The sequence below is a fragment of the Vitis vinifera genome, chromosome 13, assembly GCF_030704535.1.
Source record: "Vitis vinifera cultivar Pinot Noir 40024 chromosome 13, ASM3070453v1".
NCBI classification, from domain to species: domain Eukaryota; kingdom Viridiplantae; phylum Streptophyta; class Magnoliopsida; order Vitales; family Vitaceae; genus Vitis; species Vitis vinifera.
This window is the reverse complement of record NC_081817.1, coordinates 18,251,983-18,276,858: the sequence shown is the minus strand read 5'-3', so window position 1 is coordinate 18,276,858 and position 24,876 is coordinate 18,251,983. Positions and strand designations below refer to the sequence as shown.

General features: G+C 30.4%; 1 protein-coding gene across 1 annotated transcript; it reads left to right on the top strand.

Moving 5' to 3' along the window:
- The first annotated feature begins 16,015 nt into the window (after positions 1-16,015).
- Positions 16,016-23,017, top strand: LOC100852853 (putative disease resistance protein At3g14460). Its single transcript, XM_019224382.2, has 7 exons — positions 16,016-20,410; positions 20,741-20,879; positions 21,560-21,676; positions 21,773-21,891; positions 22,020-22,538; positions 22,745-22,853; positions 22,947-23,017. Exons 1-2 carry the CDS (start codon positions 16,106-16,108, stop codon positions 20,744-20,746), a joined length of 4,311 nt encoding a protein of 1,436 aa, XP_019079927.1. The 5' UTR covers positions 16,016-16,105; the 3' UTR covers positions 20,747-20,879; positions 21,560-21,676; positions 21,773-21,891; positions 22,020-22,538; positions 22,745-22,853; positions 22,947-23,017.
- Positions 23,018-24,876: the final 1,859 nt, after the last annotated feature.

The following is a 24,876-nucleotide window of genomic DNA, read 5'->3' as shown; positions in this document are numbered from 1 at the left end:
TATATATAATTAAAATTAATTAAAAGTTTGTGTATTTTTAGATTCATTTAATCTTTATAAATAAAATAAGATTTAAATAAAATATAAAAATAAATTATGAATTTTAAATTTATTTTATATTATTATTATTATTATTATTATTTTCTAATTTTCCTCTTTATTTTCTTTTACGAACGAGCTTTACTACTTCAATTCACCTTTTGTTTTTGCTTTTTTTTTTAAAAAAAATATTAATTTTTATTAAAATAAATGTAATTTATGAGTAAATAAATTATTTTTCATAAATTTTATATTCTATCTTAATAAAAAGTAAATTTGTAACTTTATTTTAAATATGATTAAAAAGGGTAAATGGAAAAGGAAATTAAATTATTTTTACTTAATTTTATATATAAATGAGGTGAAGTGAGATAATACTTAAAATCATTTTGGTAGTGATTCTAAAAAATGTTTTTAATCTAAAAAGTTTTTTTTAAAAAAAAAAAAGTGTGTAAAAACAAGTTTAAGAAAATATGGTCAAATGGGCTCATATTTTCCTTTTGTTTTTAAAAATCAATAAAAACAATTTATATTTGTTCTCGAAAAATTGTTCTTTATTTCACCTTATTTTTAAAAATTGCTTCCAGATAACAATGGTCAAACATTGTTAGAAAATTTTAAAAACAGTTTTTTATTTTAAAAAAAAAAAAATGCACTATTTTTAAATCACATGACCAAACAAGTTCTATTTGTAAGAAAAAAACCTCTAAGCATTATAAATTTTTTCAACCTCTCTTTATATTTGATATTCCTCAACCTTCTTATATTTTGGTTTAATTTTTATATGGTCAAAATTAGAGATGACAACTATTGAAGGATTTAGGACCAGTTCAAACAAATTAGGGATATATTTGAGAATTTTTTTATAAAATTAAATAAAAATTAAAATTAAATCATTTTTATTTATAAAATTCAATAAAAATAATTTAGTTTCTTTTTTCGTTTTCCCCCTTTTGAACATGTTTAAAATAAAATTGAAAATATAATTTTTATCAATGCTAATATAAAATTCATAAAAATTAATTTATTAACTCTTAAATTATATTAATTTTAATAAGATTTATATTTAAAAATAATAAAAAATAGTATAAAAGTTTAAATAAGACATGGTGACTATAACTTATAACTTAAATTATCAACATGAGTTGAGACAAGGATGACATGACCGTTAACATAATTATCCAAAATACAATAAGTACTACAATTTAAAGCTAGTGATTGAGATGAGGATAACATCTTCCCATTAACATAATTGTCCAAATTAAGGTTGATGCACACCATCTCACACATAATTTTGTCAAAAGTCTTTCACTTTTATCTTTTTCATAATTATTGAAAATTTTCATAATCTTCTTATCTAAGGGGCAAGGTGAACCACTAAAAAAATAAGAAGCTAAAGTGTCCATTTAATACATCTATTATTTTTTTTTTAAATTAGAATTTCTATATGAAAGTAGAACATGTTATACAAAAAAATATAAATTTATGTCATATGTTTAAAAATCACATTAAAATTTTTTAAAATTTGGTTTAGTAAAATTTTTTTAATACCTTAAATTTTTAAATGATTTTTAAAACTATTTTTTTTTTAAATATAAGTATCCTTATATCTTATATAAAAGTTATTATTATTTTCTGATTTTAAAAACAAAAAACAAGAAGTTTATCTAAATAGATACTAATTTTATTATTATTTTTCTTATTATATATTTATGACTTGCATATAGAGATGACAATGAGACGGGTTTTCACCCCATCCCTAATGGGATGGATTTGAAATTTAAATAAACGAGTTAAAAGCATTTTTGAGAATTTTTTTAAAACTCGAGACAAGTTTGGGGTATATTTAGATATTACCTTGTCCTGCCTCAATTAGATATAAATTGTTATTTTCCTATTTTTAATAATGATAATGATAATAATAATAATAATAATAATAATAATAATAATAATAATAATAAAATAATAATAATAAGTTATAAAAAAATTTTAAAATTTAAATTATTTATAAAATATATTTATTTTAATGTATTTAAACAAATTTAAAAATAATTTTAAAAAAATTAAAAATTTTCAAAAAGAAATTAAAAGAGGTAGGTGGGGTGGGTACAGGAAATTCTCATACCTACCTCATTCCATTTAATTTCTTCAATGAGACGAGAATGAGAATTATTTTGAATAAATGGAGTGAGGTTGGGATAGGAATGACTTGTCTATATTTCACCCCATTGTCATCCCTATTTGCGTAATGCTTGGGTAGATATTTTTATCAAATTAAAATAAGATCCATAATAATTATCATATGAATGGTTGGTCTTATATGTAGCTATATCAACAACTAAAGTAAAAGATATTATATGTTAAAGCTAATGCAAATATTATGGTTGGTTTGGAAACTATTTTGATAAAAACACTTCTAATTTGTAGCATTTCTATTGTAAGTGTTTTGATAAAAAAAAAAAAACTAGTTAGTATGATGTATATGTATATATAATACTAAGGTTTTGTAGTGGTACCTGACGAAGTCTAGATGTAAACCATTAAATATATGTAGTGAGATCTTAATCATTAAACAAAGGTATAAACAAATGTGGCCAAGGTACAATGGTATTAACTATGAGACAAAAATATATGTGTGACACCACCTAATTGATGAAAATTTTTCAATTCATGTTATACAAAAAATGTATATGTGACACCATTTAATTGGTGAAACCTTTTCAATGTCTAATATATATATATATATATATATATATATATATATATATAATGAAAAGAAAGAAAAAATTATAAGAAGCACTATCAATTACTTAGAATGTGAACTTTAATTTTTATCAAATGTTTAATTTTCGTTATTAAAACATTTTCAAGCATTTGGAAACATTTCTAACTTCCCAAAATCATTGTGAAATGGTTCTAAGTTTTTTAAACTTAAAAACATTCATCAAATTATTTTGTTATGAGGTTTTTTAGTTAAAAATTTAAGATATGTGATATGTCCATCACTTGCATGTTCCAAAACAAATTTCTTTCAAATTAATTAATGAATTTTAAAATCTTGTACGAGTATGAATTAGAAATTTTGAGATAATATATTTTGACTTGTTTGCTTTTAAATATGTATCAAATAAATATTAAAAATTGAGAAGACCTTAGAGAATGTTGATAAGACTAAATTTATGTTCTTAAGTATATTAAGTATGATCATTAAAATAACTTAATACTATAATATAAAATCAAAAATGATTTTGATAAATTAAGTTAATGATTTGATATGACTTGACCATTTAAATATAATTTTATTTAAAATCATCTTAAATCATTAAATATTAACTTTTACCAAAATTACTCTCCTAATATCTCGTAATTTTTTATTAATATGTTGGTGGATTGTGTTTGTCTTGTATAGATACTCCACGAAACAACTCAATCCAAACATGACATAAATAACAATCAGAATTAAAAATATAAACTCAAACACTATATAATTATTAACCAGGTGATACATCATAACCTGTTTAACCAATTTAATAATAAGATAATGTTTAATAATCAAATCAAGTTAAATGTTGAATGAAATAATATCCTTAATGTTCTAATATTATATAATAACCCAATTATGGCATACTACTTGAAAAACAAATCTTAAATGAGTTAAATATGAGTTCAATAAATTAAAGTTATTATTAGGTTAATCAATACCATTTTTAAATAAGTTAATTCGAGTCAAATGTAGGTTATCTGAGTTAATTTAAAAATAATTTATTTATTAAATGAATTATATATATTCACATGAATTTAAATTAAATACAAATCTATTCAATTCAAACACCTAAAAAATATATTGGGTTTGAATTATGTTTACGAATGACATCGAATTGTACCCACCTTAACTAGAAAAAAAAACACTCACCATAAAGTTTCTCTTAATATCTTGCTAGAAAATTCTAAAAATATATCTAGGACATGACTCACGTGAAATGCATTCATCCCACTCTAAAAATTTTATTCACTTAGGGTCATAAACTTTATGAAAAAGCAAGATATATTTATTACTTAAGTAAAGCAATTCTTATAGTTACTTTATGAGATTTAATATCAATTTTCAATGCAATGACATCTCACATTCTTAGACAGTTATTTGGAAGGTGCAGTGACATCCCCTCAAACCTTAAAAATTTGGCTGTTTCACTTTAATTTCCACATTTTTTTTTTGTTATACCCACTAAGCATTGAATTGGCTCCAACTTTGGAAAATCTCTCATATGATCAAATTTTCTTTCACTTTATAACTTTTCCCATTCCATGCCAATAAAGTATATAGATAAATGAGTTGGATTTGGATTTTTGGGTTCAAAAAAATGATTTCATTTTATCATAGAAATATTCAAGTAGGGTCTTGTATAGAGTTTGATAACATGATGTCATTAACCTTTGTTTTTACTTTTTTGGAAGAAAGCAAAAGCTTTTGTCACTTTTTCTCCTACTCTTCATTTTTTTTTTAATTACGGACTCACCTCAATCTTATCTCTATCTTCTTTTTCTTTTTCTTTTTTTCATTCTTTTATTTCATTTTTTTAAACCCACTTCAACCTTATCACTGTCTTTCTCGCTTAAAAACAAAGTTAATTAGCCCTCCACCAATATAATTATAATTTTATTTAATAAAAATTATTTAAAGCATCAAACAAAAAATAAAATGTAATAATAAAGTTGTAGACCCCTCAAAAAAATGGATAGCTTTTCTTTTATTTTAGGACCACTCGGGAGAGTGGAATTCTTTCATTTTTTTGAAGTAGGGGGGAGGGACCTCTTTCTGGAGACACACGAGAAGCATGGGACGTGTGGTGAGGGCTCGAGCAGAGTTGTTTTCTTTTCTTTTCCTTGCATTTTTGGAGGGGGACCTCCTTATGCTGAGAACCAGCTGCATGGCTCGCCCATGGTGGTGGTTTGGAGGGTGACGCATTGGCGGAATGGTGCACAGTGGAGCAGGTGGTGGCTTGCGGGAGAAGATGGAAACAGAGAAGAGATATTTAGAGTATAGCTTGGAGGGGAAGCTAAGGAAGAGGGAGGAGTTTTTTTTTTCCTTAGAGCTGTTCGAGAGAAACAGAGGAAGCCGATGGAAGAAGGATATAGTAGGTGCTGAGAGTGAAAAGAAAAGAAGAATCTGAAAAAGGAAAGGGTTGCAGGTTGCTTGAGGGTTGTGATTTTGAGGTGACTTGAGGAAAAGGCAGCTAGAGGGAAAAAGAGGGAACTAGTGGAACAGCTAGAAATCCGACACGGCTTCTTGGGGAGGATTGTTTTTCAGGTATGATTATTATGGGTTTCTAACTCATTCCAACTGGCATGCTTTTCTTTTCTTTTCTCTGCTGATTGTTGAGTGCTATTTGTTGATTGGGAATAGACATCAAGTGCTACAGGTATATTTTGGCTGACCTTCAGGTTGGTTTTGTGGAATTATAGCATGTTCATGTTCCTCATTTATTTGGTTTTTGTTGAATGTTAACTTGGTCCTGTTTAAGCTTCCTCATGAAAATACATGCAATCATGTTTTGTCTTCCATTTGATACTCGTTTGATTGCGCTCACCCTCACCTAAGCCCATTGATCCGGATATGAAACGCGGCTTGTATGGGATTATTTTGTTCCTATCCCTTGTGCTCTGTTTTTCTGGTCTTCCCCTGTTCCTAACATTTGCCTATTCCATATCCTCCCACGTGACTGCAGTTCATGTACACGACCCATTAGCATCCTTCCCAAACCTTTCCCATAAAATCCATTCTCCATCGAATTCCAATCCCAAGCCAAACGCCTTCATATTCTGCCCATTTTCTCAAGCCAAACCATCCCCCCAACTACATCTATCACCGTCCATGCTCACCACTTCCATTTTTCAATACCCGTCACAACTACTTCTCTCACCATGCATCATTACCCATCCACCAAGCTCATGCCTTCATCTCACCATCCTCTTTAAATCTTTCGTCATACCATCCAACTAATTTCTCTCACACCCCTTACTCATCACTCATTTTTCTCACTAATACCCATTTTTGGCTCGACCTTCAAGTCTGTCACTCTCACTGCTTCATTCACTTGAATTTCTTCCCGTTCCTTCTCATGTAATGTGCAGCCCGCACATGCTTGCTGCCTACCTTGGTGCCTTCCATACTCGGCGGCCTCTGCATGCCATGGTAAGGATAGAGGATGCAACCCTCACACAGTTTTCCCATCATCCATTCTATCCCGAGCTCGTACGCACACGGGTTCAGCCACTATGGCCGCCAAGAGGCTAAAAGAGTTGCTAGAAACTCACAAGCCTTCAGCGCATGAAAACTCAAGTATTACCAATGGAAATGAAACAAACGGGCAGAGCAATGAGAAGTCTCTACAGCGCCGGCTGGGTTATGAGCTGGAAGTCATGGTGAATATGCAAAATAAAAATGGGTTTGTGGTGGGAGTGATAGATATCCATGCATGGCTCTTAATGGTTATGGTGGTGGTGGTGGTGGAAAAGAATATATAAAATGGGTTTATAGCCATTATACCGGAGACGTGCACATGATGATCACCACAATCCATAATTCTTTTTACTATTTCTTCACATTTTGATATCAAAACACTTTTTTTTTAAGATTCCAATTTCCGAAATTTAATTTTTCGACATTCTATCCTTAAAATTAATTTTTCGGGTTTCCAATTTTCGAAATTTAATTTTTCAACATTCCATCCTCAAAATAACTTTTCGGGTTTCTAGTTTTCAAAATTTAATTTTTCGATATTTCATCCTTAAAGTTAATTTTTCGGGTTTCCAGTTTTCGAAATTTAATTTTCCGACATTCCATCCTTAAAATAATTTTTCTTGTTTCCAACTTTTGAAATTTAATTTTCCGATATTCCATCCTCAAAATAATTTTTTGGGTTTCCAATTTTCGAAATTTAATTTTCCAACATTCCATCCTTAAAATAATTTTTCAGGTTTCCAATTTTTGAAATTTAATTTTCCGACATTCCATCCTTAAAATTAATTTTTCGGGTTTCCAATTTTCGAAATTTAATTTCCGACATTCCCTCCTCAAAATAACTTTTTGGGTTTCCAGTTTTCGAAATTTAATTTTCCGACATTTCATCCTTAAAATTAATTTTTCGGGTTTCCAGTTTTTGAAATTTAATTTTCCGACATTCCATCCTCAAAATAATTTTTCGGTTTCCAGTTTTCAAATTTTAATTTTCCGACATTCCATCCTTAAAATAATTTTTCGGATTTTCAACTTTCGAAATTTAATTTCCCAACATTCCATCTCTAAATAATTCTTCAATTTTCCAATTTCTAAATTCAATTCTCGTTATTACTATTATTCCATTTATTTATTTATTTTAAAAATTCCATCTTTAAACAATTTTTCAAAATTCTGTCTTCCAAATTTAATTTCCAATTTCGAAAATTCCACTATTCACGTTCATTCATTTAAGTATTATTTTCGTTATTATTATCATTATTCCATTTATTTGTTTATTTATTTTAACTAAAAATTCTATCTTTAAACAATTTTTCAAATTTCCAAAAATTCTACTATTTACGTTCATTCGTTTAAATATTACTTTCATTGTTATTATTACTATTTCATTTATTTATTTATTTTAAAAATTCCAATCATTAAAGTTCAATTTTTCAAAATTCCTTTTTCCAAATGTAATTTCCAATCTTAAAAATTCCACTATTCACATTCAGTTATTTAATGATTATTTTTGTTGTTATTATTTTTATCTCATTCATTTATTTATTCACTTATTCATATATTTAAAATCTCATCTTTAAATAATTTCTCAAATTTTCAATCTCTAAATTCAATCTTCAATCTCTAAAATTCTATTTTTCGCAATTATTTACCTAATCTATGTTATTTCATCATTATTAATATTCTATTCATTTATTTATTCACTTATTCATTTATTTAAAATTTCATCCTTAAATAATTCTTTAAATTTCCAATCCCTAAATTCAATTTCCAATTTCTAAAATTCTACTTTTCACACTTATTTATCCCCTTTATTATTTTCGTTATTCTATTCATTTATTCATTCACTTGTTCATTTATTTAAAATTTCATCCCTAAATAATTCTTTAAATTTTCAATCCCTAAGTTCAATTTCCAATTTTCAAAATTCTCATCTTCGTAATTATTTATCCAATCGTTATTATTTTCGTTATTCCATTCATTTATTTATTCAATTATTCATTTATTTAAAATATTCTGTCTTTAAATAATTATTCAAAATTCCGATTTTCAAATTTAATTTTCTGAAATTCTAATTTTCCAATTTTTGAACTTAATTTTCAGTTTCCAATATTCCAATTCTCGCATTTATTTCATTACTTACTTATTATTATCATTATTATTATCATTTTATTCATTTATCCTTCGAATGATTTCCAAGATTTCCAATTTTTATTATTTAATTTTCATAGTTTCTACTTCTCAAATAATTTTCAATTCTAATTTCTTTCAAAGTTTATTAATTTATTAATTTATTAATAATAAAAATCTTTTGAGTAGATCCATTTTTTATTAATTTATTAATTTGTTCATCCATTTTTTATTTTTTTTATCTTATTTCATTTTTACCAATTTAGTTAACTCAACTTAAAGGCAATTAAAAGACAAATTATTCATGTTGAATATCCTTTTCAAAATTTAAAATAATTCATATCTTATCTCTCCCTTCTTTAGTTATGTCTAATCACCATATAAATAAAATTTTTGTATAAATTAACTTATGTTGGTCTCGATAAATTTACTACATTCTAAACTTTACATTCTATTTTCAAAACAAAGGTCCTTAAGTAATTTTTCAAAAATCCTATGTCTTAATTTAATCCTTCAATCCTAAAAATACTACAATTCATCTAAATCTTATTTTCATCCATTAGAATTATAATCTCGTATTTATCTAGTTATTTGAAGTCTAATCCTTCAAAAATTTCATGTTTTAATTTAATCTTTCAATCTTAAAAATTTTACAATTCATCTAAATCTTATTTTCATCAATTAGAATTATAATCTCGTATTTATCTAGTTATTTAAAGTCTAATCCTTCAAAAATTCCATGTTTTAATTTAATTTTACAATTCTAAAAATTTCACAATTCGTTTAAATCTTATTTTCATCAATTAGAATTATCCTCCCATATTTACCTTCATGCCTTAATTTAATTTTTTTAATAATTCGTTTAAATCTTATTTTCATCAATTAGAATTATAATCTCGTTTTTATCTAGTTATTTAAAGTCTAATCCTTAAAAAATTCCATGTTTTAATTTAATCTTTCAATCCTAAAAATTCTACAATTCATCTAAATCTTATTTTCATCAATTAGAATTATAATCCCATATTTATCTAGTTATTTAAAGTCTAATCCTTCAAAAATTCCATATTTTAATTTAATTTTTCAATTCTAAAAATTCTACTATTCGTCTAAATGTTATTTTCTTTAATTCGAATTAGTATCCCATATTTATATACTTATTTAAAATCCAACCCTTCAAAAATCCGATGTCCTAACTTAATTTTCAACCCTAAAAATTCCACTATTCTTTTTATTCGTTTGAGTGTTATTTTCATTAATTAGTATTATTATCCTATATTAGTTTATTTATTAAAAATCCAATGTCATAATTTAACTTTCAATCCTAAAAGTTCCACTATTCATCTAAATGTTATTTTCTTTAATTAGAATTAGTATCCCATATTTATTTACTTATTTAAAATTCAACCCTTCAGAAATCCGATGTCCTAACTTAATTTTCAAACCCTAAAAATTCCACTATTCTTTTTTTATTCGTTTAAGTGTTATTTTCGTTAATTAATATTATTATCCTATATTAGTTTATTTATTAAAAATCCAATCCTTCAAAAAAATCCAATGTCATAATTTAACTTTCAATCCTAAAAGTTTCACTATTCGTCTAAATGTTATTTTCTTTAATTAGAATTAGTATCCCATATTTATTTATTTATTTAAAATCCAACCCTTCAAAAATCTGATGTCCTAATTTAATTTTCAATCATAAAAATTCCACTATTCTTTTTTCTTCTTTTAAATGTTATTTTCGTTAGTTAGTATTATTATCCTATATTAGTTTATTTATTTAAAATCCAATCCTTCAAAAATCCAATGCCCTAATTTCATTTTTCAAGTCCTAAAAATTCCACTATCCTCCTAAATGACACTTTTGTTAATTAGAATTATTGTCTCATATTTATTTATTCATTCAAAGTCTAATCATTAAAAAATCCAATGGCCTAACTTAATTTTTCAATCCTAAAAATTCCATTATTCGTCTAAATGTTATTTTCGTCAATTAAAAACTCTATACTTGTTTATCTCTTTTAAAAAATCTCAATCATTGAACTTAATTTTCAACCCTAAAAATTTCACTATTCTTTTTTATTCGTTTAAATGTTATTTTCCTTAAACAGAATTATCATCCTATATTTATTTATTTATTCAAAGTCCAATTTTTCAAGAATCCAACTTCCTAATTTAATTTTCAATATAAAAAATCCCACTGCGCATTTTTTTATTATTCGTTTAAGTATTATTTTTGTTAATTAGCATTATTATTCCATATTTATTTATTTATTATAATCGCTAAAGTTTAATTCTTCAGAACCCGACTTCCAAATCTAATTTCCAATCTCAAAAGCTTCACTGTTCGTATACCGTCGTTTAATGATTATTCTCGTTATTAACGTTATCCCATTCATTTACCTATTTAGTTATTCACATACCAAAGATCTCATCTCTAAATAAATTCTTAAGTTTTCAATCTTTAAATTCACATCCTCAATCTCTAAAATTCCATCTTTTGTAATTATTTACCTAATCTTTATTATTTCACCATTGTTATTATTTCATTCCTTTACTTATTCACTCATCCACTTACCCACTCGTTTAAAATCCCAAACTCTCAAATTATTTTCAAAATTCCAATCTCGTTCAAATTTAATTTCTAAAATTCACATTCTCACATTTAATCTCTAAAAGTCTGATCTTCAAATAAACTCTAAAATTTCAATTTTCCAGTAATCTTCGAGATTCCAATTTTTCAAATAAATTTCCAAAAATCCAGTTTTCTCTCGAATAGTTTTAATTCCGTTCTGGTTTTCAAACGATCTTCTGCTCCTCTTGATTTCAATAAGCATGAATAAATTTTTCATAATTCCAGAATAATGGAATCTGTGACATTAAGTCATACTAAATAAACATGTTTTGGTGGGGGCCTAACATGGGTGACTTTATGATTGATTGATTGATTGTTTGATTGGATTATCATACATCCTAGTCTCTGACATGCATGAGATTATTTCTTAATTATGCACTAACCCGCTCTCTTGATAGCGCATTGATCGTTTGATGCCAAGGTATGTCCATTCCCACTTCGATCATTCTTTATTGAGTGTTTTGATTCTCATATGTGCATGATTAATTTGAGTATCCATTGATTTTCCTACTGATTGACATGTCAGCTTCATTTTATTAGTACAGACCCGACTTTAGGGACTTAGAGGGGTGCTATGGTCTTTACCGTACCTTCCTGGTAAGTAATCTGACCCCCAAGTCCGATCCGGTCTTTCGTAGATTACCTTTTCCAAAATGAGGAGTCACACTTAGGGTTTTCTTTCTTATTTTGTTTACCCTTTTTAAAAAAAATAAAACAAAAATAAGTGGCGACTCCAAGTCATTTTTTCAAACAATAGAATCATTTTTTAAACAAAAATCGAGCTCGCCATCGAGTGGAAAATGCATGAGTCGAAATGCGGGGTCCATAATTATGTTTTTATTTTTATTTTTCAAAACCAGATATTACAAATGGGAATGGGTTTGGGAGAGTTTAAACCGATCGAGGTTGGATTTGATAAATCATTTTTTAACTCCAAGGTTGGATTAAATAATATTAATAATGTGTTTGACGGTATTTTTACTTGAAGTGTTTTTAAGAAAATTATCTATCAAATAATTTTTTAGAAAACACTATAAGTGATTTTCTAAAAAAAATAGTATAAATGATTTTTTAGATTTGGAGAAGTTTTTTTTAAAATTTTGTCTAACACCTTATGCTTGTTTAGCAACTATTTTCAAGAATAGTTTTTTGTTCCTCTGAATAAAAAATCAAGAAAACACATTTGATAATAAAAAATTGTTTTCCATTTTCTATTATTAAGAACAAAAAACAGGGTACTTTTAAATAACATATTTTAGTTGTTTTTTTACTTTATTTATTTATTTTTTAATGATTGTTTTTAAAAATAATATATATAAACATAGAATGATTAAAAATAAAATATTAGATATAAAAATTATTTTTAAAATATATTTAAAAATATTAAAAATTGGTCAAAAATATTTTAGGTTTTCAAATAAACTTTTATTATACAAAATATTAAAAAACAACTATTCTCAAAAACTATTTTTGAAAATAGTTACCATACATATCCTTAATTTATTTTTTTCAAAAATATTTTTTAAAATAATTGTCAAACAAATTTGAAGTATTATCTCAATCCATCTCATTTATAAATAAAATTAAGTAAAAATAATTTAATATCTTTTTCCATTTTTCCTCTTTAAACGTATTTAAATTGAAGTTGCGAATTTACTTTTTATCAAGATAGGATGTAAAATTTATGAAAAATAATTTATTTACTCATAAATAAGAGAGGATGACTATAACTTCTAAAAAAATTCCGACCCCGTTCTACTCTAGAACGGGATAAAAATTTGTTGAAGTAACGAAGATGGGTTGGGAACTTTGGATGAGGATATAACCCCATTAACATAATTGGTCAAAATTGCTACAGTTTAAAGTTGTTGCATGCCAGCTCACAGCAATAACTCTCTCTCTCTCTCTCTCTCTCTCTCTCTCCCTCACTGTCAAAATTGAACAATTGCTGCACTGTAAACTGTTACACTTCAAAGATGTTGCATGCCACCCACAACAATAATTTTCTCTCTCTCTCTCGGTCAAAAATTCAATAATTGCTACACTTCAAAATTGAATAATTGCTCCAGTTTAAAGTTGGTGCATCCCATCCCACAGCAATAACTCTCGCTCCCTCACTCTCATAATTGCTAGACTGTAAAGTTGTTCTCTCTCCCTCTCTCAGAATTGCTACACTGTAAAGTTCTTCTCTCTCTCTCTCTCTCTCTCTCTCTCTCTCATAATTGAATAATTGCTACAGTTTAAAGTTGTTGCATGCCATCTCTCAGCAATAATTCTCTCTCTCTCTCTCTCTCTCTCTCATGGAAGCTAGAGGCTCTTCTTTCCGCTTTCTTTCAACTCTTGCTTGTATTGAAATTTTTTGACTTGTTTCTTATTAAATGTGTATCAAATAAATATTAAAAATTGAGAAGACATTAGAGGATGTTGATAAATCAAATTTAATTTCTTAAGAATATTCAGTATCTTTGATAAAATAATTTAATATTATAATATAAAATCAACAATAATTTTAATAAATCAAGTTAATAATTTGATATAATTTAATTTAAAATTTACTTAAAGTCATTAAATATTAATTTTGATCAAAATTACTTTTCTAATATCTCAATAGATGGATTGTATTTATGTCACATTAAAGTTTAAATACTCAACTAAATATCTCAATCCAAATATAACGTGAATAACAATCAAGGTTAAAAACATAAACTCAAACACAATGTAATTATCAACAAAGTAATATATTATAACCTATTTAATAATTAGATGTTGTTTAATAATCAAATCGGGTTAAATGTTGAATGACATAATATGTGGCTACTATTCTAATTGAATATGTTGTTTATGACTTAATTATGATATACTTATTAGAAAAAAAATTAATTATGTCAAATATGAGTTAAATAAGTTAGAGTTATCATTAGGTTTATCGGTATCATCATTAAATAAGTCAATTCAAATTAAATATGTGTTATGTACATTGACTTTAAACTAGATATATAATAGATTGATGCAACTTTGATTTAAAATTGATTATAATTAATTCAAATCCCTAAAAAAGAAAAAAAGTTGAATTCGAGTCATTGAAAAATCATATCAAGTTGTATTTGCCTAAATCAAATAAAAAAACACTTATCATAAGTGTCCTTGGCATCATATTAGAAAATTCTAATAATATGTGTACAATATCATATTAAATAAATGAATAAATATCATTTTTAAAAATTAATTTTAACTTAAAAGTCTTCGTATTAGACTAGTTTAATAAAATAAATAAATAAAAATTCATAGAAATATCAAATATGCAAGTAGGGCCTTGAATAGGACTAATTTCATCACTTTACACGCTAATAGGCTTTGCTTTTACTTTTTGGGAAGAGTGTAGAAGCTTTTGTCAATTCATATCCTACTTTTTATTTGGTCCACCCACCTCAATCTTATCTCCATCTTTACTTTTGATTTCATTCTTGTTTTATATGTGGGCCCATTTCAATCTTATCTCTACTTTCTCACCTAAAGCAAAGATAATTGGCCTCCATCAATATAATTATAATTTTATTTATTAAAAACCATGTAAAGCATCTAATGAAAGGATATAATGAGAAGAAATTAATATCATAGTGGGCTTTACAATGATTTTAAAAATTATTTTTAATTTTTTTAATCTCTAAAATTTTTATTTTTTAAATATTAAAAAAATTAAAAATATTTTTTAAAATCACTATAAAAAACACTTTAAGTACTTATTTTTTTGTTTTTAAAAACAAAAATTGGTAAAAACTTCCATATAAAAAAAATAGAAATTCTTAAGAAAAAATATAGATTTAGTTCATGCCCTAAAAAATTTAAAATTTAAGATAATATATCTCAATTTAAAATTAGGGTGATTCTATGGTGTTGAAAGTAAGTTCTCTATGGAATATAAAAATAGTTGGTGGTCCACTAAAAACAACCACATAATATTAACCTAAATTTAATTTATATGTATTTAATTTTTATTTATTTATACTTAAATGTAATTTATTTATAAAATAATTAAAAATAAAATATCATATATAAAAATTATTTTTAAAATATTAAAAATTAATAAAAAATATTTTAGATTTTTAAACAGACTTTTATTCTATAAAATATTAGAAAACAACTATTCTCAAAAATTATTTTTGAAAATAATTATCAAACATACCCTTAATTTATTTATTTTTTAAACTAAAAACATTCTTTAGAATAATTATCAAACAAACTCTAACTATTATCTCAATCCATCTCATTTATAAATAAAATTAAGTAAATATAATTTATTTTTTTCCATTTCTCTTCTTTAAACATATTTAAATTGAAGTTGTAAATTTATTTTTTATCAAGGTAGGATATAAAATTTATGAAAAATAATTTATTTACTCATAAATTACATTTATTTTAATAAAAACAAAATTTTAAAATAATAAAAATAACAGAAAATAGTAAATAAGATAGGATGACTATAACTTCTAAAAAAATTCCGACCCCGTTCTACTCTAGTACAGGTTTGGGACGGAATAAATTTTTTTTGAAGTAATCAAGATGGGTTGGGAACTTGGGATGAGGATATAACCCATTAACATAATTGGTCAAAATTCAATAACTGCTACACTTTAAAGATGTTGCATGCCATCCCACAACAATAATTTTCTCTCTCTCTTTCGGTCAAAATTCAATAATTGCTACGCTTTAAAGTTGTTGCATGCCATCTCACAGCAATAATTCTCTCTCTCTCTCTCCTTCACTGTCAAAATTGAACAATTGCTACACTGTAAGGTTGTTGCATGCCGGCTCACAGCAATAACTCTCTCTCTCTCTCTCTCTCTCTCTCTCTCTCTCTCTCTCTCAACGGGAGGAATAGGACTCATCTCAAAATAATTAAAATGAAAATGGGTGCATATAATAAATTCATAAAACAAATGTTTTATGAGTTTCTAATATTTAAAGCCTTCACAGAGCAGACTCCCTTCTTTCTGCTTCACTTTTTTACCCACGGCTTGATTTGCTCTCTCTCTCTCTCTCTCCAAACAAAGTACAAACCAACCATGGAGGCTGTGGGAGACGCTCTTCTTTCTGCTGCCATCGGCCTCTTGTTTGACAAGTTGGCCTCCACTGATTTGCTCGACTTTGCACGCCAACAGGTGTACTCTGATCTCAAGAAATGGGAGAGAGAATTGTCGGATATTCGTGAAGAGCTTAATGACGCGGAGGACAAGCAGATCACGGATCGCCCTGTGAAAGAGTGGCTGGGCAATCTGAAAGATTTGGCTTATGATATGGAGGACATCTTGGATGAGTTCGCCTACGAAGCTTTGCAACGGGAGCTCACGGCCAAAGAAGCTGATCATCAAGGCAGGCCGAGCAAGGTACGCAAGCTCATCTCCACTTGTCTTCGCATTTTCAATCCTAATGTTAACATGAGGTCCAAGGTGTGGGAAATCACTCGCCGCTTACGAGATATTTCGGCTCAAAAATCTGAGCTTCGTCTAGAAAAGGTGGCTGCGATAACCAACTCTGCTTGTGGAAGGCCATTCACTGTCTATGAACCTCAGGTCTATGGCAGGGGGACAGAAAAAGAGATTATAATTGGTATGCTGCTTAGGAATGAACCCACTAAAACCAATTTTTCTGTAGTTTCCATTGTGGCCATGGGTGGGATGGGCAAGACCACACTGGCAAAACTGGTGTACTATGACGATAAGACCATAACCAAGCATTTTGATAAAAAAGCTTGGGTTACTGTCTCAGTTCAGTTCGATGCAAAGAAAATAACAGAGACAATTCTCAACTTGGTGACTAATTCTCAAAGCAGTAATTCACAAGACTTGCATGAAATTCAAGAAAATTTGAGGAAGGAATTGAAGGGAAAAAAATTTCTGATAGTTTTGGATGATTTATGGAATGATGATTACGATGAGTTGGACAGGCTATGCTCCCCTTTCTGGGTGGGAGCACAGGGAAGCAAAATTCTAGTCACAACTCGCAATAATAATGTTGCAAACATGATGAGAGGCCACAAGATCTTACATGAGCTCAAACAGTTACCTTATGATGATTGTTTGAAGATATTTCAAACACATGCTTTTGAACATATGAATATCGATGAGCACCCAAATTTGGAATCAATTGGCAGGAGAATTGTAGAGAAGTGTGGAGGTTCGCCCTTAGCGGCAAGAGCCCTTGGTGGCCTTTTGCGCTCTAAAAAACTACGTGAGTGTGAATGGGAAAGAGTATTGTACAGCAAAGTATGGGATTTCACAGACAAGGAATGTGACATCATCCCTGCCTTGAGATTGAGCTACAATCATCTCCCTTCACATTTAAAAAGGTGTTTCACTTATTGCGCATTATTTCCCCAAGATTATGAGTTTAAGAAGGAAGAGCTAATCCTCTTGTGGATGGCGGAGGGGTTAATTCAACAATCAAATGAGGATGAGAAAATGGAAGATCTTGGTGATGATTATTTTTGTGAACTATTGTCAAGGTCATTTTTCCAATCGTCCAATAGCAATAAATCACGATTCGTTATGCATGACCTTATCAACGATCTAGCTAAATCTATTGCTGGAGACACATGCTTGCATTTGGATGATTTGCAACGCTCCGTTCCTGAAAATACTCGTCATTCATCATTCATCCGTCATCGCTATGATATCTTTAAAAATTTTGAAACGTTTCATAAGAAAGAGCGCTTGCGCACGTTCATAGCTTTGCCGATTGATGAATTAACTAGTGGACTTCATTCCTTCATAAGTGATAAGGTGCTTGAAGAATTGATACCAAGGTTAGGGCACTTAAGGGTGCTCTCATTGGCTTATTACAAGATAAGTGAGATACCAGATTCATTTGGTAAGTTGAAACATTTGAGATACCTTAATTTGTCCCACACCAGTATAAAATGGTTACCCGATTCAATTGGTAATCTTTTTTACCTTCAGACATTGAAATTATCATGTTGTAAAGAGCTTATCAAGTTGCCTATTACCATCGGTAACCTAATCAATCTTCGACATCTTGACGTTGCTGGTGCAATAAAATTACAAGAAATGCCTATAGGAATGGGCAAACTAAAAGATTTGCGGATATTGTCTAATTTCATTGTGGACAAAAACAACGGTTTGACAATCAAGGAGTTGAAGGACATGTCACATCTGCGAGGAGAACTTTGCATTTCGAAATTGGAAAATGTGGTGAATATTCAAGATGCAAGGGATGCCGATTTAAAATCGAAGCGTAACCTTGAAAGCTTGATAATGCAGTGGAGTTCTGAGTTGGATGGTTCAGGGAATGAAAGGAATCAAATGGATGTCCTTGACTCTCTACAACCATGTTCGAAGCGTAACCTTGAAAGCTTGATAATGCAGTGGAGTTCTGAGTTGGATGGTTCAGGGAATGAAAGGAATCAAATGGATGTCCTTGACTCTCTACAACCATGTTCGAATCTGAACAAACTCTGCATTCAGTTGTATGGTGGTCCAGAATTCCCACGTTGGATAGGGGGTGCCTTGTTCTCTAAGATGGTGGATCTACGTCTCATAGATTGCAGAAAGTGCACGTCTTTACCATGCTTGGGGCAGTTGCCATCGCTCAAACAGTTGAGGATCCAAGGAATGGATGTAGTAAAAAAAGTGGGTGCAGAGTTTTATGGAGAGACTCGTGTTTCTGCAGGTAAGTTTTTCCCATCACTAGAGTCTCTACATTTTTATAGCATGTCAGAATGGGAGCACTGGGAGGATTGGTCTTCCTCAACAGAGTCATTATTCCCTTGTCTCCATGAGCTTACAATTCAGGGTTGCCGCAAATTGATTATGAAACTACCCACTTACCTACCTTCTCTTACAAAGCTCTCTGTTGTCTTTTGTCCAAAATTGGAGTCTCCACGTTCAAGACTTCCACTGCTGAAGGAATTACAAGTAATAAGATGTAATGAGGCGGTCTTGAGCAGTGGAAATGACCTCACCTCACTCACCGAGTTAACAATTTCTAGGATTTCAGGGCTTATCAAATTGCATGAAGGATTTGTGCAATTTTTGCAAGGGCTTCGGGTTTTGAAAGTATGGGCATGCGAAGAACTCGTATATTTGTGGGAGGATGGTTTTGGATCGGAAAACTCTCATTCTCTTGAGATTAGAGATTGTGACCAACTTGTATCCTTGGGATGCAATCTTCAGTCTTTGGAAATAGATAGATGTGCTAAACTAGAGAGGCTTCCAAATGGATGGCAGAGTCTAACATGCCTTGAAGAATTGACAATCAGCAATTGTCCAAAGCTAGCGTCATTTCCAGATGTAGGTTTCCCACCAATGCTGAGAAATCTTGATCTTGAGAATTGTCAAGGTCTAAAGAGTCTACCTGATGGCATGATGTTGAAGATGAGGAACGACAGTACTGACAGCAACAACTTGTGTCTCCTTGAAGAGCTAGTGATATCCAGGTGTCCATCTCTCATTTGCTTTCCAAAAGGGCAATTACCCACCACCCTTAAGAGACTACAGATAGAGTTTTGTGAAAATCTCAAGTCTCTTCCAGAAGGAATGATGGGCATGTGTGCCCTTGAAGACTTATTGATAGATAGGTGTCATTCTCTTATTGGATTACCGAAAGGTGGGTTACCCGCCACTCTCAAGAGGCTCAGTATAATTGATTGTAGAAGGCTAGAGTCTCTACCAGAGGGAATAATGCACTACGATTCCACATATGCTGCTGCTCTCCAAGCCTTGGAAATCCGTAAATGTCCATCTCTCACATCCTTCCCAAGAGGCAAGTTTCCATCCACCCTTGAGCAACTTCACATTGAGGATTGTGAACACCTCGAGTCAATTTCAGAGGAGATGTTTCACTCTACTAATAATTCACTTCAATCTTTAACCATCGAGAGGTATCCTAATCTCAAAACCCTACCAGATTGCCTCAACACCCTCACTCATCTTACATCACTCGAGATCTCTCACTTTGAGAATATCAAGACCCCCCTATCCCAATGGGGCCTTTCCAGACTCACCTCTCTTAAACTCCTCTGGATTGGTGGCATGTTTCCAGATGCAACTTCCTTTTCGGATGACCCCCACTCGATTATTTTTCCTACAACTCTCTCCTCCCTTACCCTTTCAGAATTCCAGAATCTGGAATCCCTAGCCTCCCTGTCTCTCCAAACCCTCACCTCTCTTGAAGAGCTAGAAATCTACAGTTGCCCTAAGCTCCGATCGATTTTGCCAACGGAAGGACTATTGCCTGACACCCTTTCACGAGTGTATGTGCGGGATTGCCCACATCTAACACAAAGGTACTCGAAGGAGGAAGGAGATGATTGGCCCAAGATTGCCCACATCCCCTGTGTATTAATAAATAAGGTATTACATCTCATTCCCAACACATCATTCTTCCTCTTTCTCTTCTCAACACCACTTTCAATTTCTCTTACGCGCTACTGTAATTTTCTAATTGGACTTAATTTTTAACAAGAAAGCAGCTCTTGACATGGCTCCTGGCTTGGTATTTTCCCAGTGTCTAATTTTCTCTATAATCTGTCACAATAAAAAATGAGCATTACTACTTCTACCTTGCCAGGTCCAACAAATTCAATATCTAATGTATCAAGACCTTTATACTAGAGGAAGTTCTAGTTTATTGACTTGGTTTGGTTTACTAATTAGATGACATTATCACTTCACTTATTGTAGTTCTAATGAGGTCATTTACTGGAAAAACGGTGTCAATTTGAGAAAGGGGAAGAATGGCGTTATATAGATCTCATTCCTAAAATAGTGATCAATGAAGTGCTATTTTAATCAAAGTGCCACTCCGCCAATACACAGTTAGGTAATTCTTTTGCGCTTGAACTTTTCTTTCTGTTTATTTGATTTAAGATTTTCTTTTTTCTTGAAGCTTCAAGCTTGAAACAAATGTTGAACACATTTTCATGCTCTATTTTGATTTCGTAGTTTGCAAAAATTAAATGAACCATTTATAACTATTTAAAAATTAAGAAAAAAATAACGTAAGAACCATGGATATTTTGTTTGTTTTTTTTTTGGCAATTTTATTTTTTATTTTTTATTTTTATTTTATAATTTCTTATATAGTTAGCTGCTTTATTTATTCTAGTTAGGTGCTTTATTAGCAAGTCATTCAAATTGCTTTGTTTTTTTCTTGCTTTAATATACCAAATTTTATGGACAACTTTAATGACTTGAATTTCAATGCTTTTAAATAATTTTATTTACAATTTCATGTGTTTGATTAAACTCATTTAATTGGAATTAAACATGTTTAAATTATCGATTTGATAACAACTAAAACATTTTTGGTTCCTAAGAAGTGTTAAATAAATTCCTCATAGATTTTTTTTCCCCTCAAATTTCCCATAAACAATCAAACAAAAACAAAAAAGTTTACAATTTTTTTTTCTTTACTTTCCCGTAAATTTTATGAGAACCAAAATAGTTTTATAATTGCTCATTTTTAAAAATTATTAAATTCATTTTTTTTTTTCATTTCAGTGTTCATTACAATAATCAAGATGAGCCTAGATGTTTGAACTCTCCTTTGGTTCAGCAACTTGCACTGATTGGGCGTCCATGTAAAATGTGCTCTAACCAAGTGGATTTCTTCAAAAGGTAAGCAATAGGCATAAATCTCTTCTTGAGATAGTTGATGCACTTCTTTTTGTCTCAATTTTGATGATATTTTCTTCATGTTTTGACTTTTGCAAGGAAGTGGAATATGAAGAAAGGATAGATTGTTCAGATTTTGCCTGTAGAGGAAGGGAGATTGCTGGGTGCTCAACACTTGATGCTCATTGCTCTGTTCAAGAAGAATAAGAAACTGAGAGGTACAAGGTTCATCTCCCTATAATTATCTCTAAAAATTTTGATTAATTCTTTTGCACATTAATCAATTGAAGAGATTTGGATACTCTTCTGTTAAATATCTACTTGTGTATGTGCACTTTAATTTCAGGATCAGTTTCAGCCATGTCAGGACTCTAATCCATGGCAGGCTTTCTCTGAGGTAGGTGCCCAGACAACAATAGCAAGTCTGTTAGGACCCGAAATGGCCATCACAACAAACCAGCCACAGAAGCAACTTCTGGCCCTGAAACTTGGGGTTTTGGAACAGAGAGTTTTACAGCCACCCCTGGTGCCAGCTCTAATATTTCCAGACCCTCCATTGGAGGCAATAATGCCCAGCTGTTTGTTGACTCAAAGAAGATTGAGGGCAAGCTGGCTACTCAACCTGCTGGATGGGCTGGTTTCTAACTTATTTGGTGATGTTATATCATCCTGGGCACTTCTGGCCATAAGAGATGGGAATAGGTAAAAAAGCAAAACTAAAAGGGATTCATGGCTTTCTGGGCATGGTTATGCTTGTAAGTATTGAGTGTTTGCCTTATGCAATAGAATACAACATCTGCATATGTTCCCTGGTTTCCATGGACTACTTACAAATGTGTACTGTTCTGAATGCCTTGATTTTCAGGTGGGACAAATAATCATTTCTTTTAATATTGTCCTGTCTGTGACCTTATCCTTCTATTTTGCCATCTATTTTTGTTTAATCCATGAAAATCTTGTTTCATATTTCATTTGCATTTGTTACATGCATAAATCTCTTTATTAGATAGTTGATGTACTTGTTTCTGTGCCAATTTTGATGTTTTCTTCTTGTTTTTTGGCTTGTCTTAGGTCTTGAGCCCAAACAACATCCACTGTCTCTTAAGACCATAAATGGTCATCGTAACATTTTATTTGGTATTGAAGTGGTGTCAGGTAGAGGGGTGGATTCTTCATCCAGGTTTTATGTTACTGCTTTTAGAAAATTATTAGTCAAATGAGTTTTTGGACTGTCTTCAGCTATTTTTGACTATTTTTCCATATCTTATCTTAGATCTAAATGCATTAGCTGGACAATCGAATGGCGGTTACTTATCTAACAGATGTTGTTTTACTAGACCATGGGTGAGCTTTCTTACCAGTTCTTATCTTTAAAGGGCTTCTATATATAAACTTTTAGTGTTTCATTGATGTTTTTAATCTTGTTGCAGAATAAAAGAAAACTCAACCCTCTCATCCGTAATTCAGAACCATCTAAAGCCTGGCCATGGAATAAGCTCAAGCCTTTCTGTACAGAGAAGCTGGACTCTCTCAAATTTTTGATTTGTAAATATCCAAAGGTATTTCCTTTTCCTTGCTGATTGATAGTTGTTGACTTGTTGATTATCCTGAGATTCATGTTTGCCTCCCTTCACACAGCTATGATTTCAAAAGTCATTAAATGTGCCAATCCCCGTTGACCTCAATCAGAGCTTAAGGAGTGTGTTAGACTGTTACCATTGATCACCTCAGTCCAAAAGGCATTCCATTCAGGGAAGAGGAAATAGAAGAAAATGGCAGCTCTTGATGTATTTTGATTTTGATCAAGGCTTTCTTGATGTATACTCTGATGTTTTGCTCAAATTAATCCTGATGATTTTCTTGATTGGGAAGGTGACTTTTCCTCCAAGGAAGAGGACAGATTGTTATGATTTTGGCAGAGTTTTCCCAGTAAAGGAATTGAAGGAAGGGGAGATTCCTGGGTGCTGAACTATTGATGTTCATTGCTCTGTTCAAGAAGAACAAGAAACTGTGAGTAGAAGGTTCATCACTTCAGAATTATCTTCTGAACATTCTGAAATATAATTTACTCACCCGGGTTGAGCTCTAAAATTATGGTAATGATTAGAAAGCAAAGCCCTCTTCCAGAATTTATGGTCTTGTCATTTTGTTTTCTCTCCAGTGTTGAAACTTTCCCAGTCTTCCAGAATTTGGTTGTTACTCCAAACAATGAATAGGATTCATTTATACATTTAATCAATTGAAGAGATTTGGATCAGTTTCAGGATAGTCAAAAGCATAGGAAAAGCTGAAGCTGAAGATACCATGCACAAAAACAGGAGAGTTTCCATTGAAACCAGTCCAAATTATGGTACTCTTCGTTACCCAGCTTCTTAAGAAATTGCTGTTTCGCCCAGGGCAAAGTCAACAATCCCCTCAACCGTGAAACAGTTTTGGATAAAGTTGGCCAAATGATCAAATTCCACCAGTTCACTATGATTTATAATATAACACCATCACCATATTCACTGACAAAATAGGAATGAAGTTATACATAGAAACCCCTAGAGTTCTTGTATAAATGCTATAACAAACACCACTGAAAATGCAGAATGATCCATTTCTGTTCCTTGTTATTTAGTTTGAAGGAAACATTGATGAATCCCTTGCTTTGCAGATTGAACCTTGGCATTGAGCTGATGCTTCATAACGTGTTATTATAAGAGACATAGGCTGCTCGAGTTGTCTGAATATACCCCATAGTCCCTCTGATGCCTGTGAGTGTTCTAGTCTGGTTGATTATCAGAAGCTTTCCCAGTCCGAGTTTGCAACTTTGGCTGTAGAAGAATCATCTAAGAGTTATGTTCTGAGGGCTTTATGTCACAATGGATGATCTGTTTACTGCATTCTTCATGTAGGTACACAAGTCCTTGGGCGCCTCCAGAAAGGAAGCTTGATAAAGAGCCATTGTGCATAAAAAAATAAAATAAAAAAAAACACCAGTAGTCAGTGTTCACCCTCATGACAGTAACGCAGCAACTGTCCTTGATTCTTATGGTGAGTTTGGCCTATCACATTCACTTCTGCTTTGAATTCTTTCTCATCTTCTCCCACCACCTTCTCCAACTTCTTTTCAGCAACAGAATTTCCAGAACCTGATGGTAATATCCCTTTATAGACAGTGTCAAAGGCTTCTACCATCGCTTGTACTCAGGATTCTGTGA

What these genes read in the sequence shown, in the direction of transcription:
- LOC100852853 (XM_019224382.2), top strand. Translation starts at nt 16,106, where the DNA reads ATGGAGGCTGTGGGAGACGCTCTTCTTTCTGCTGCCATCGGCCTCTTG.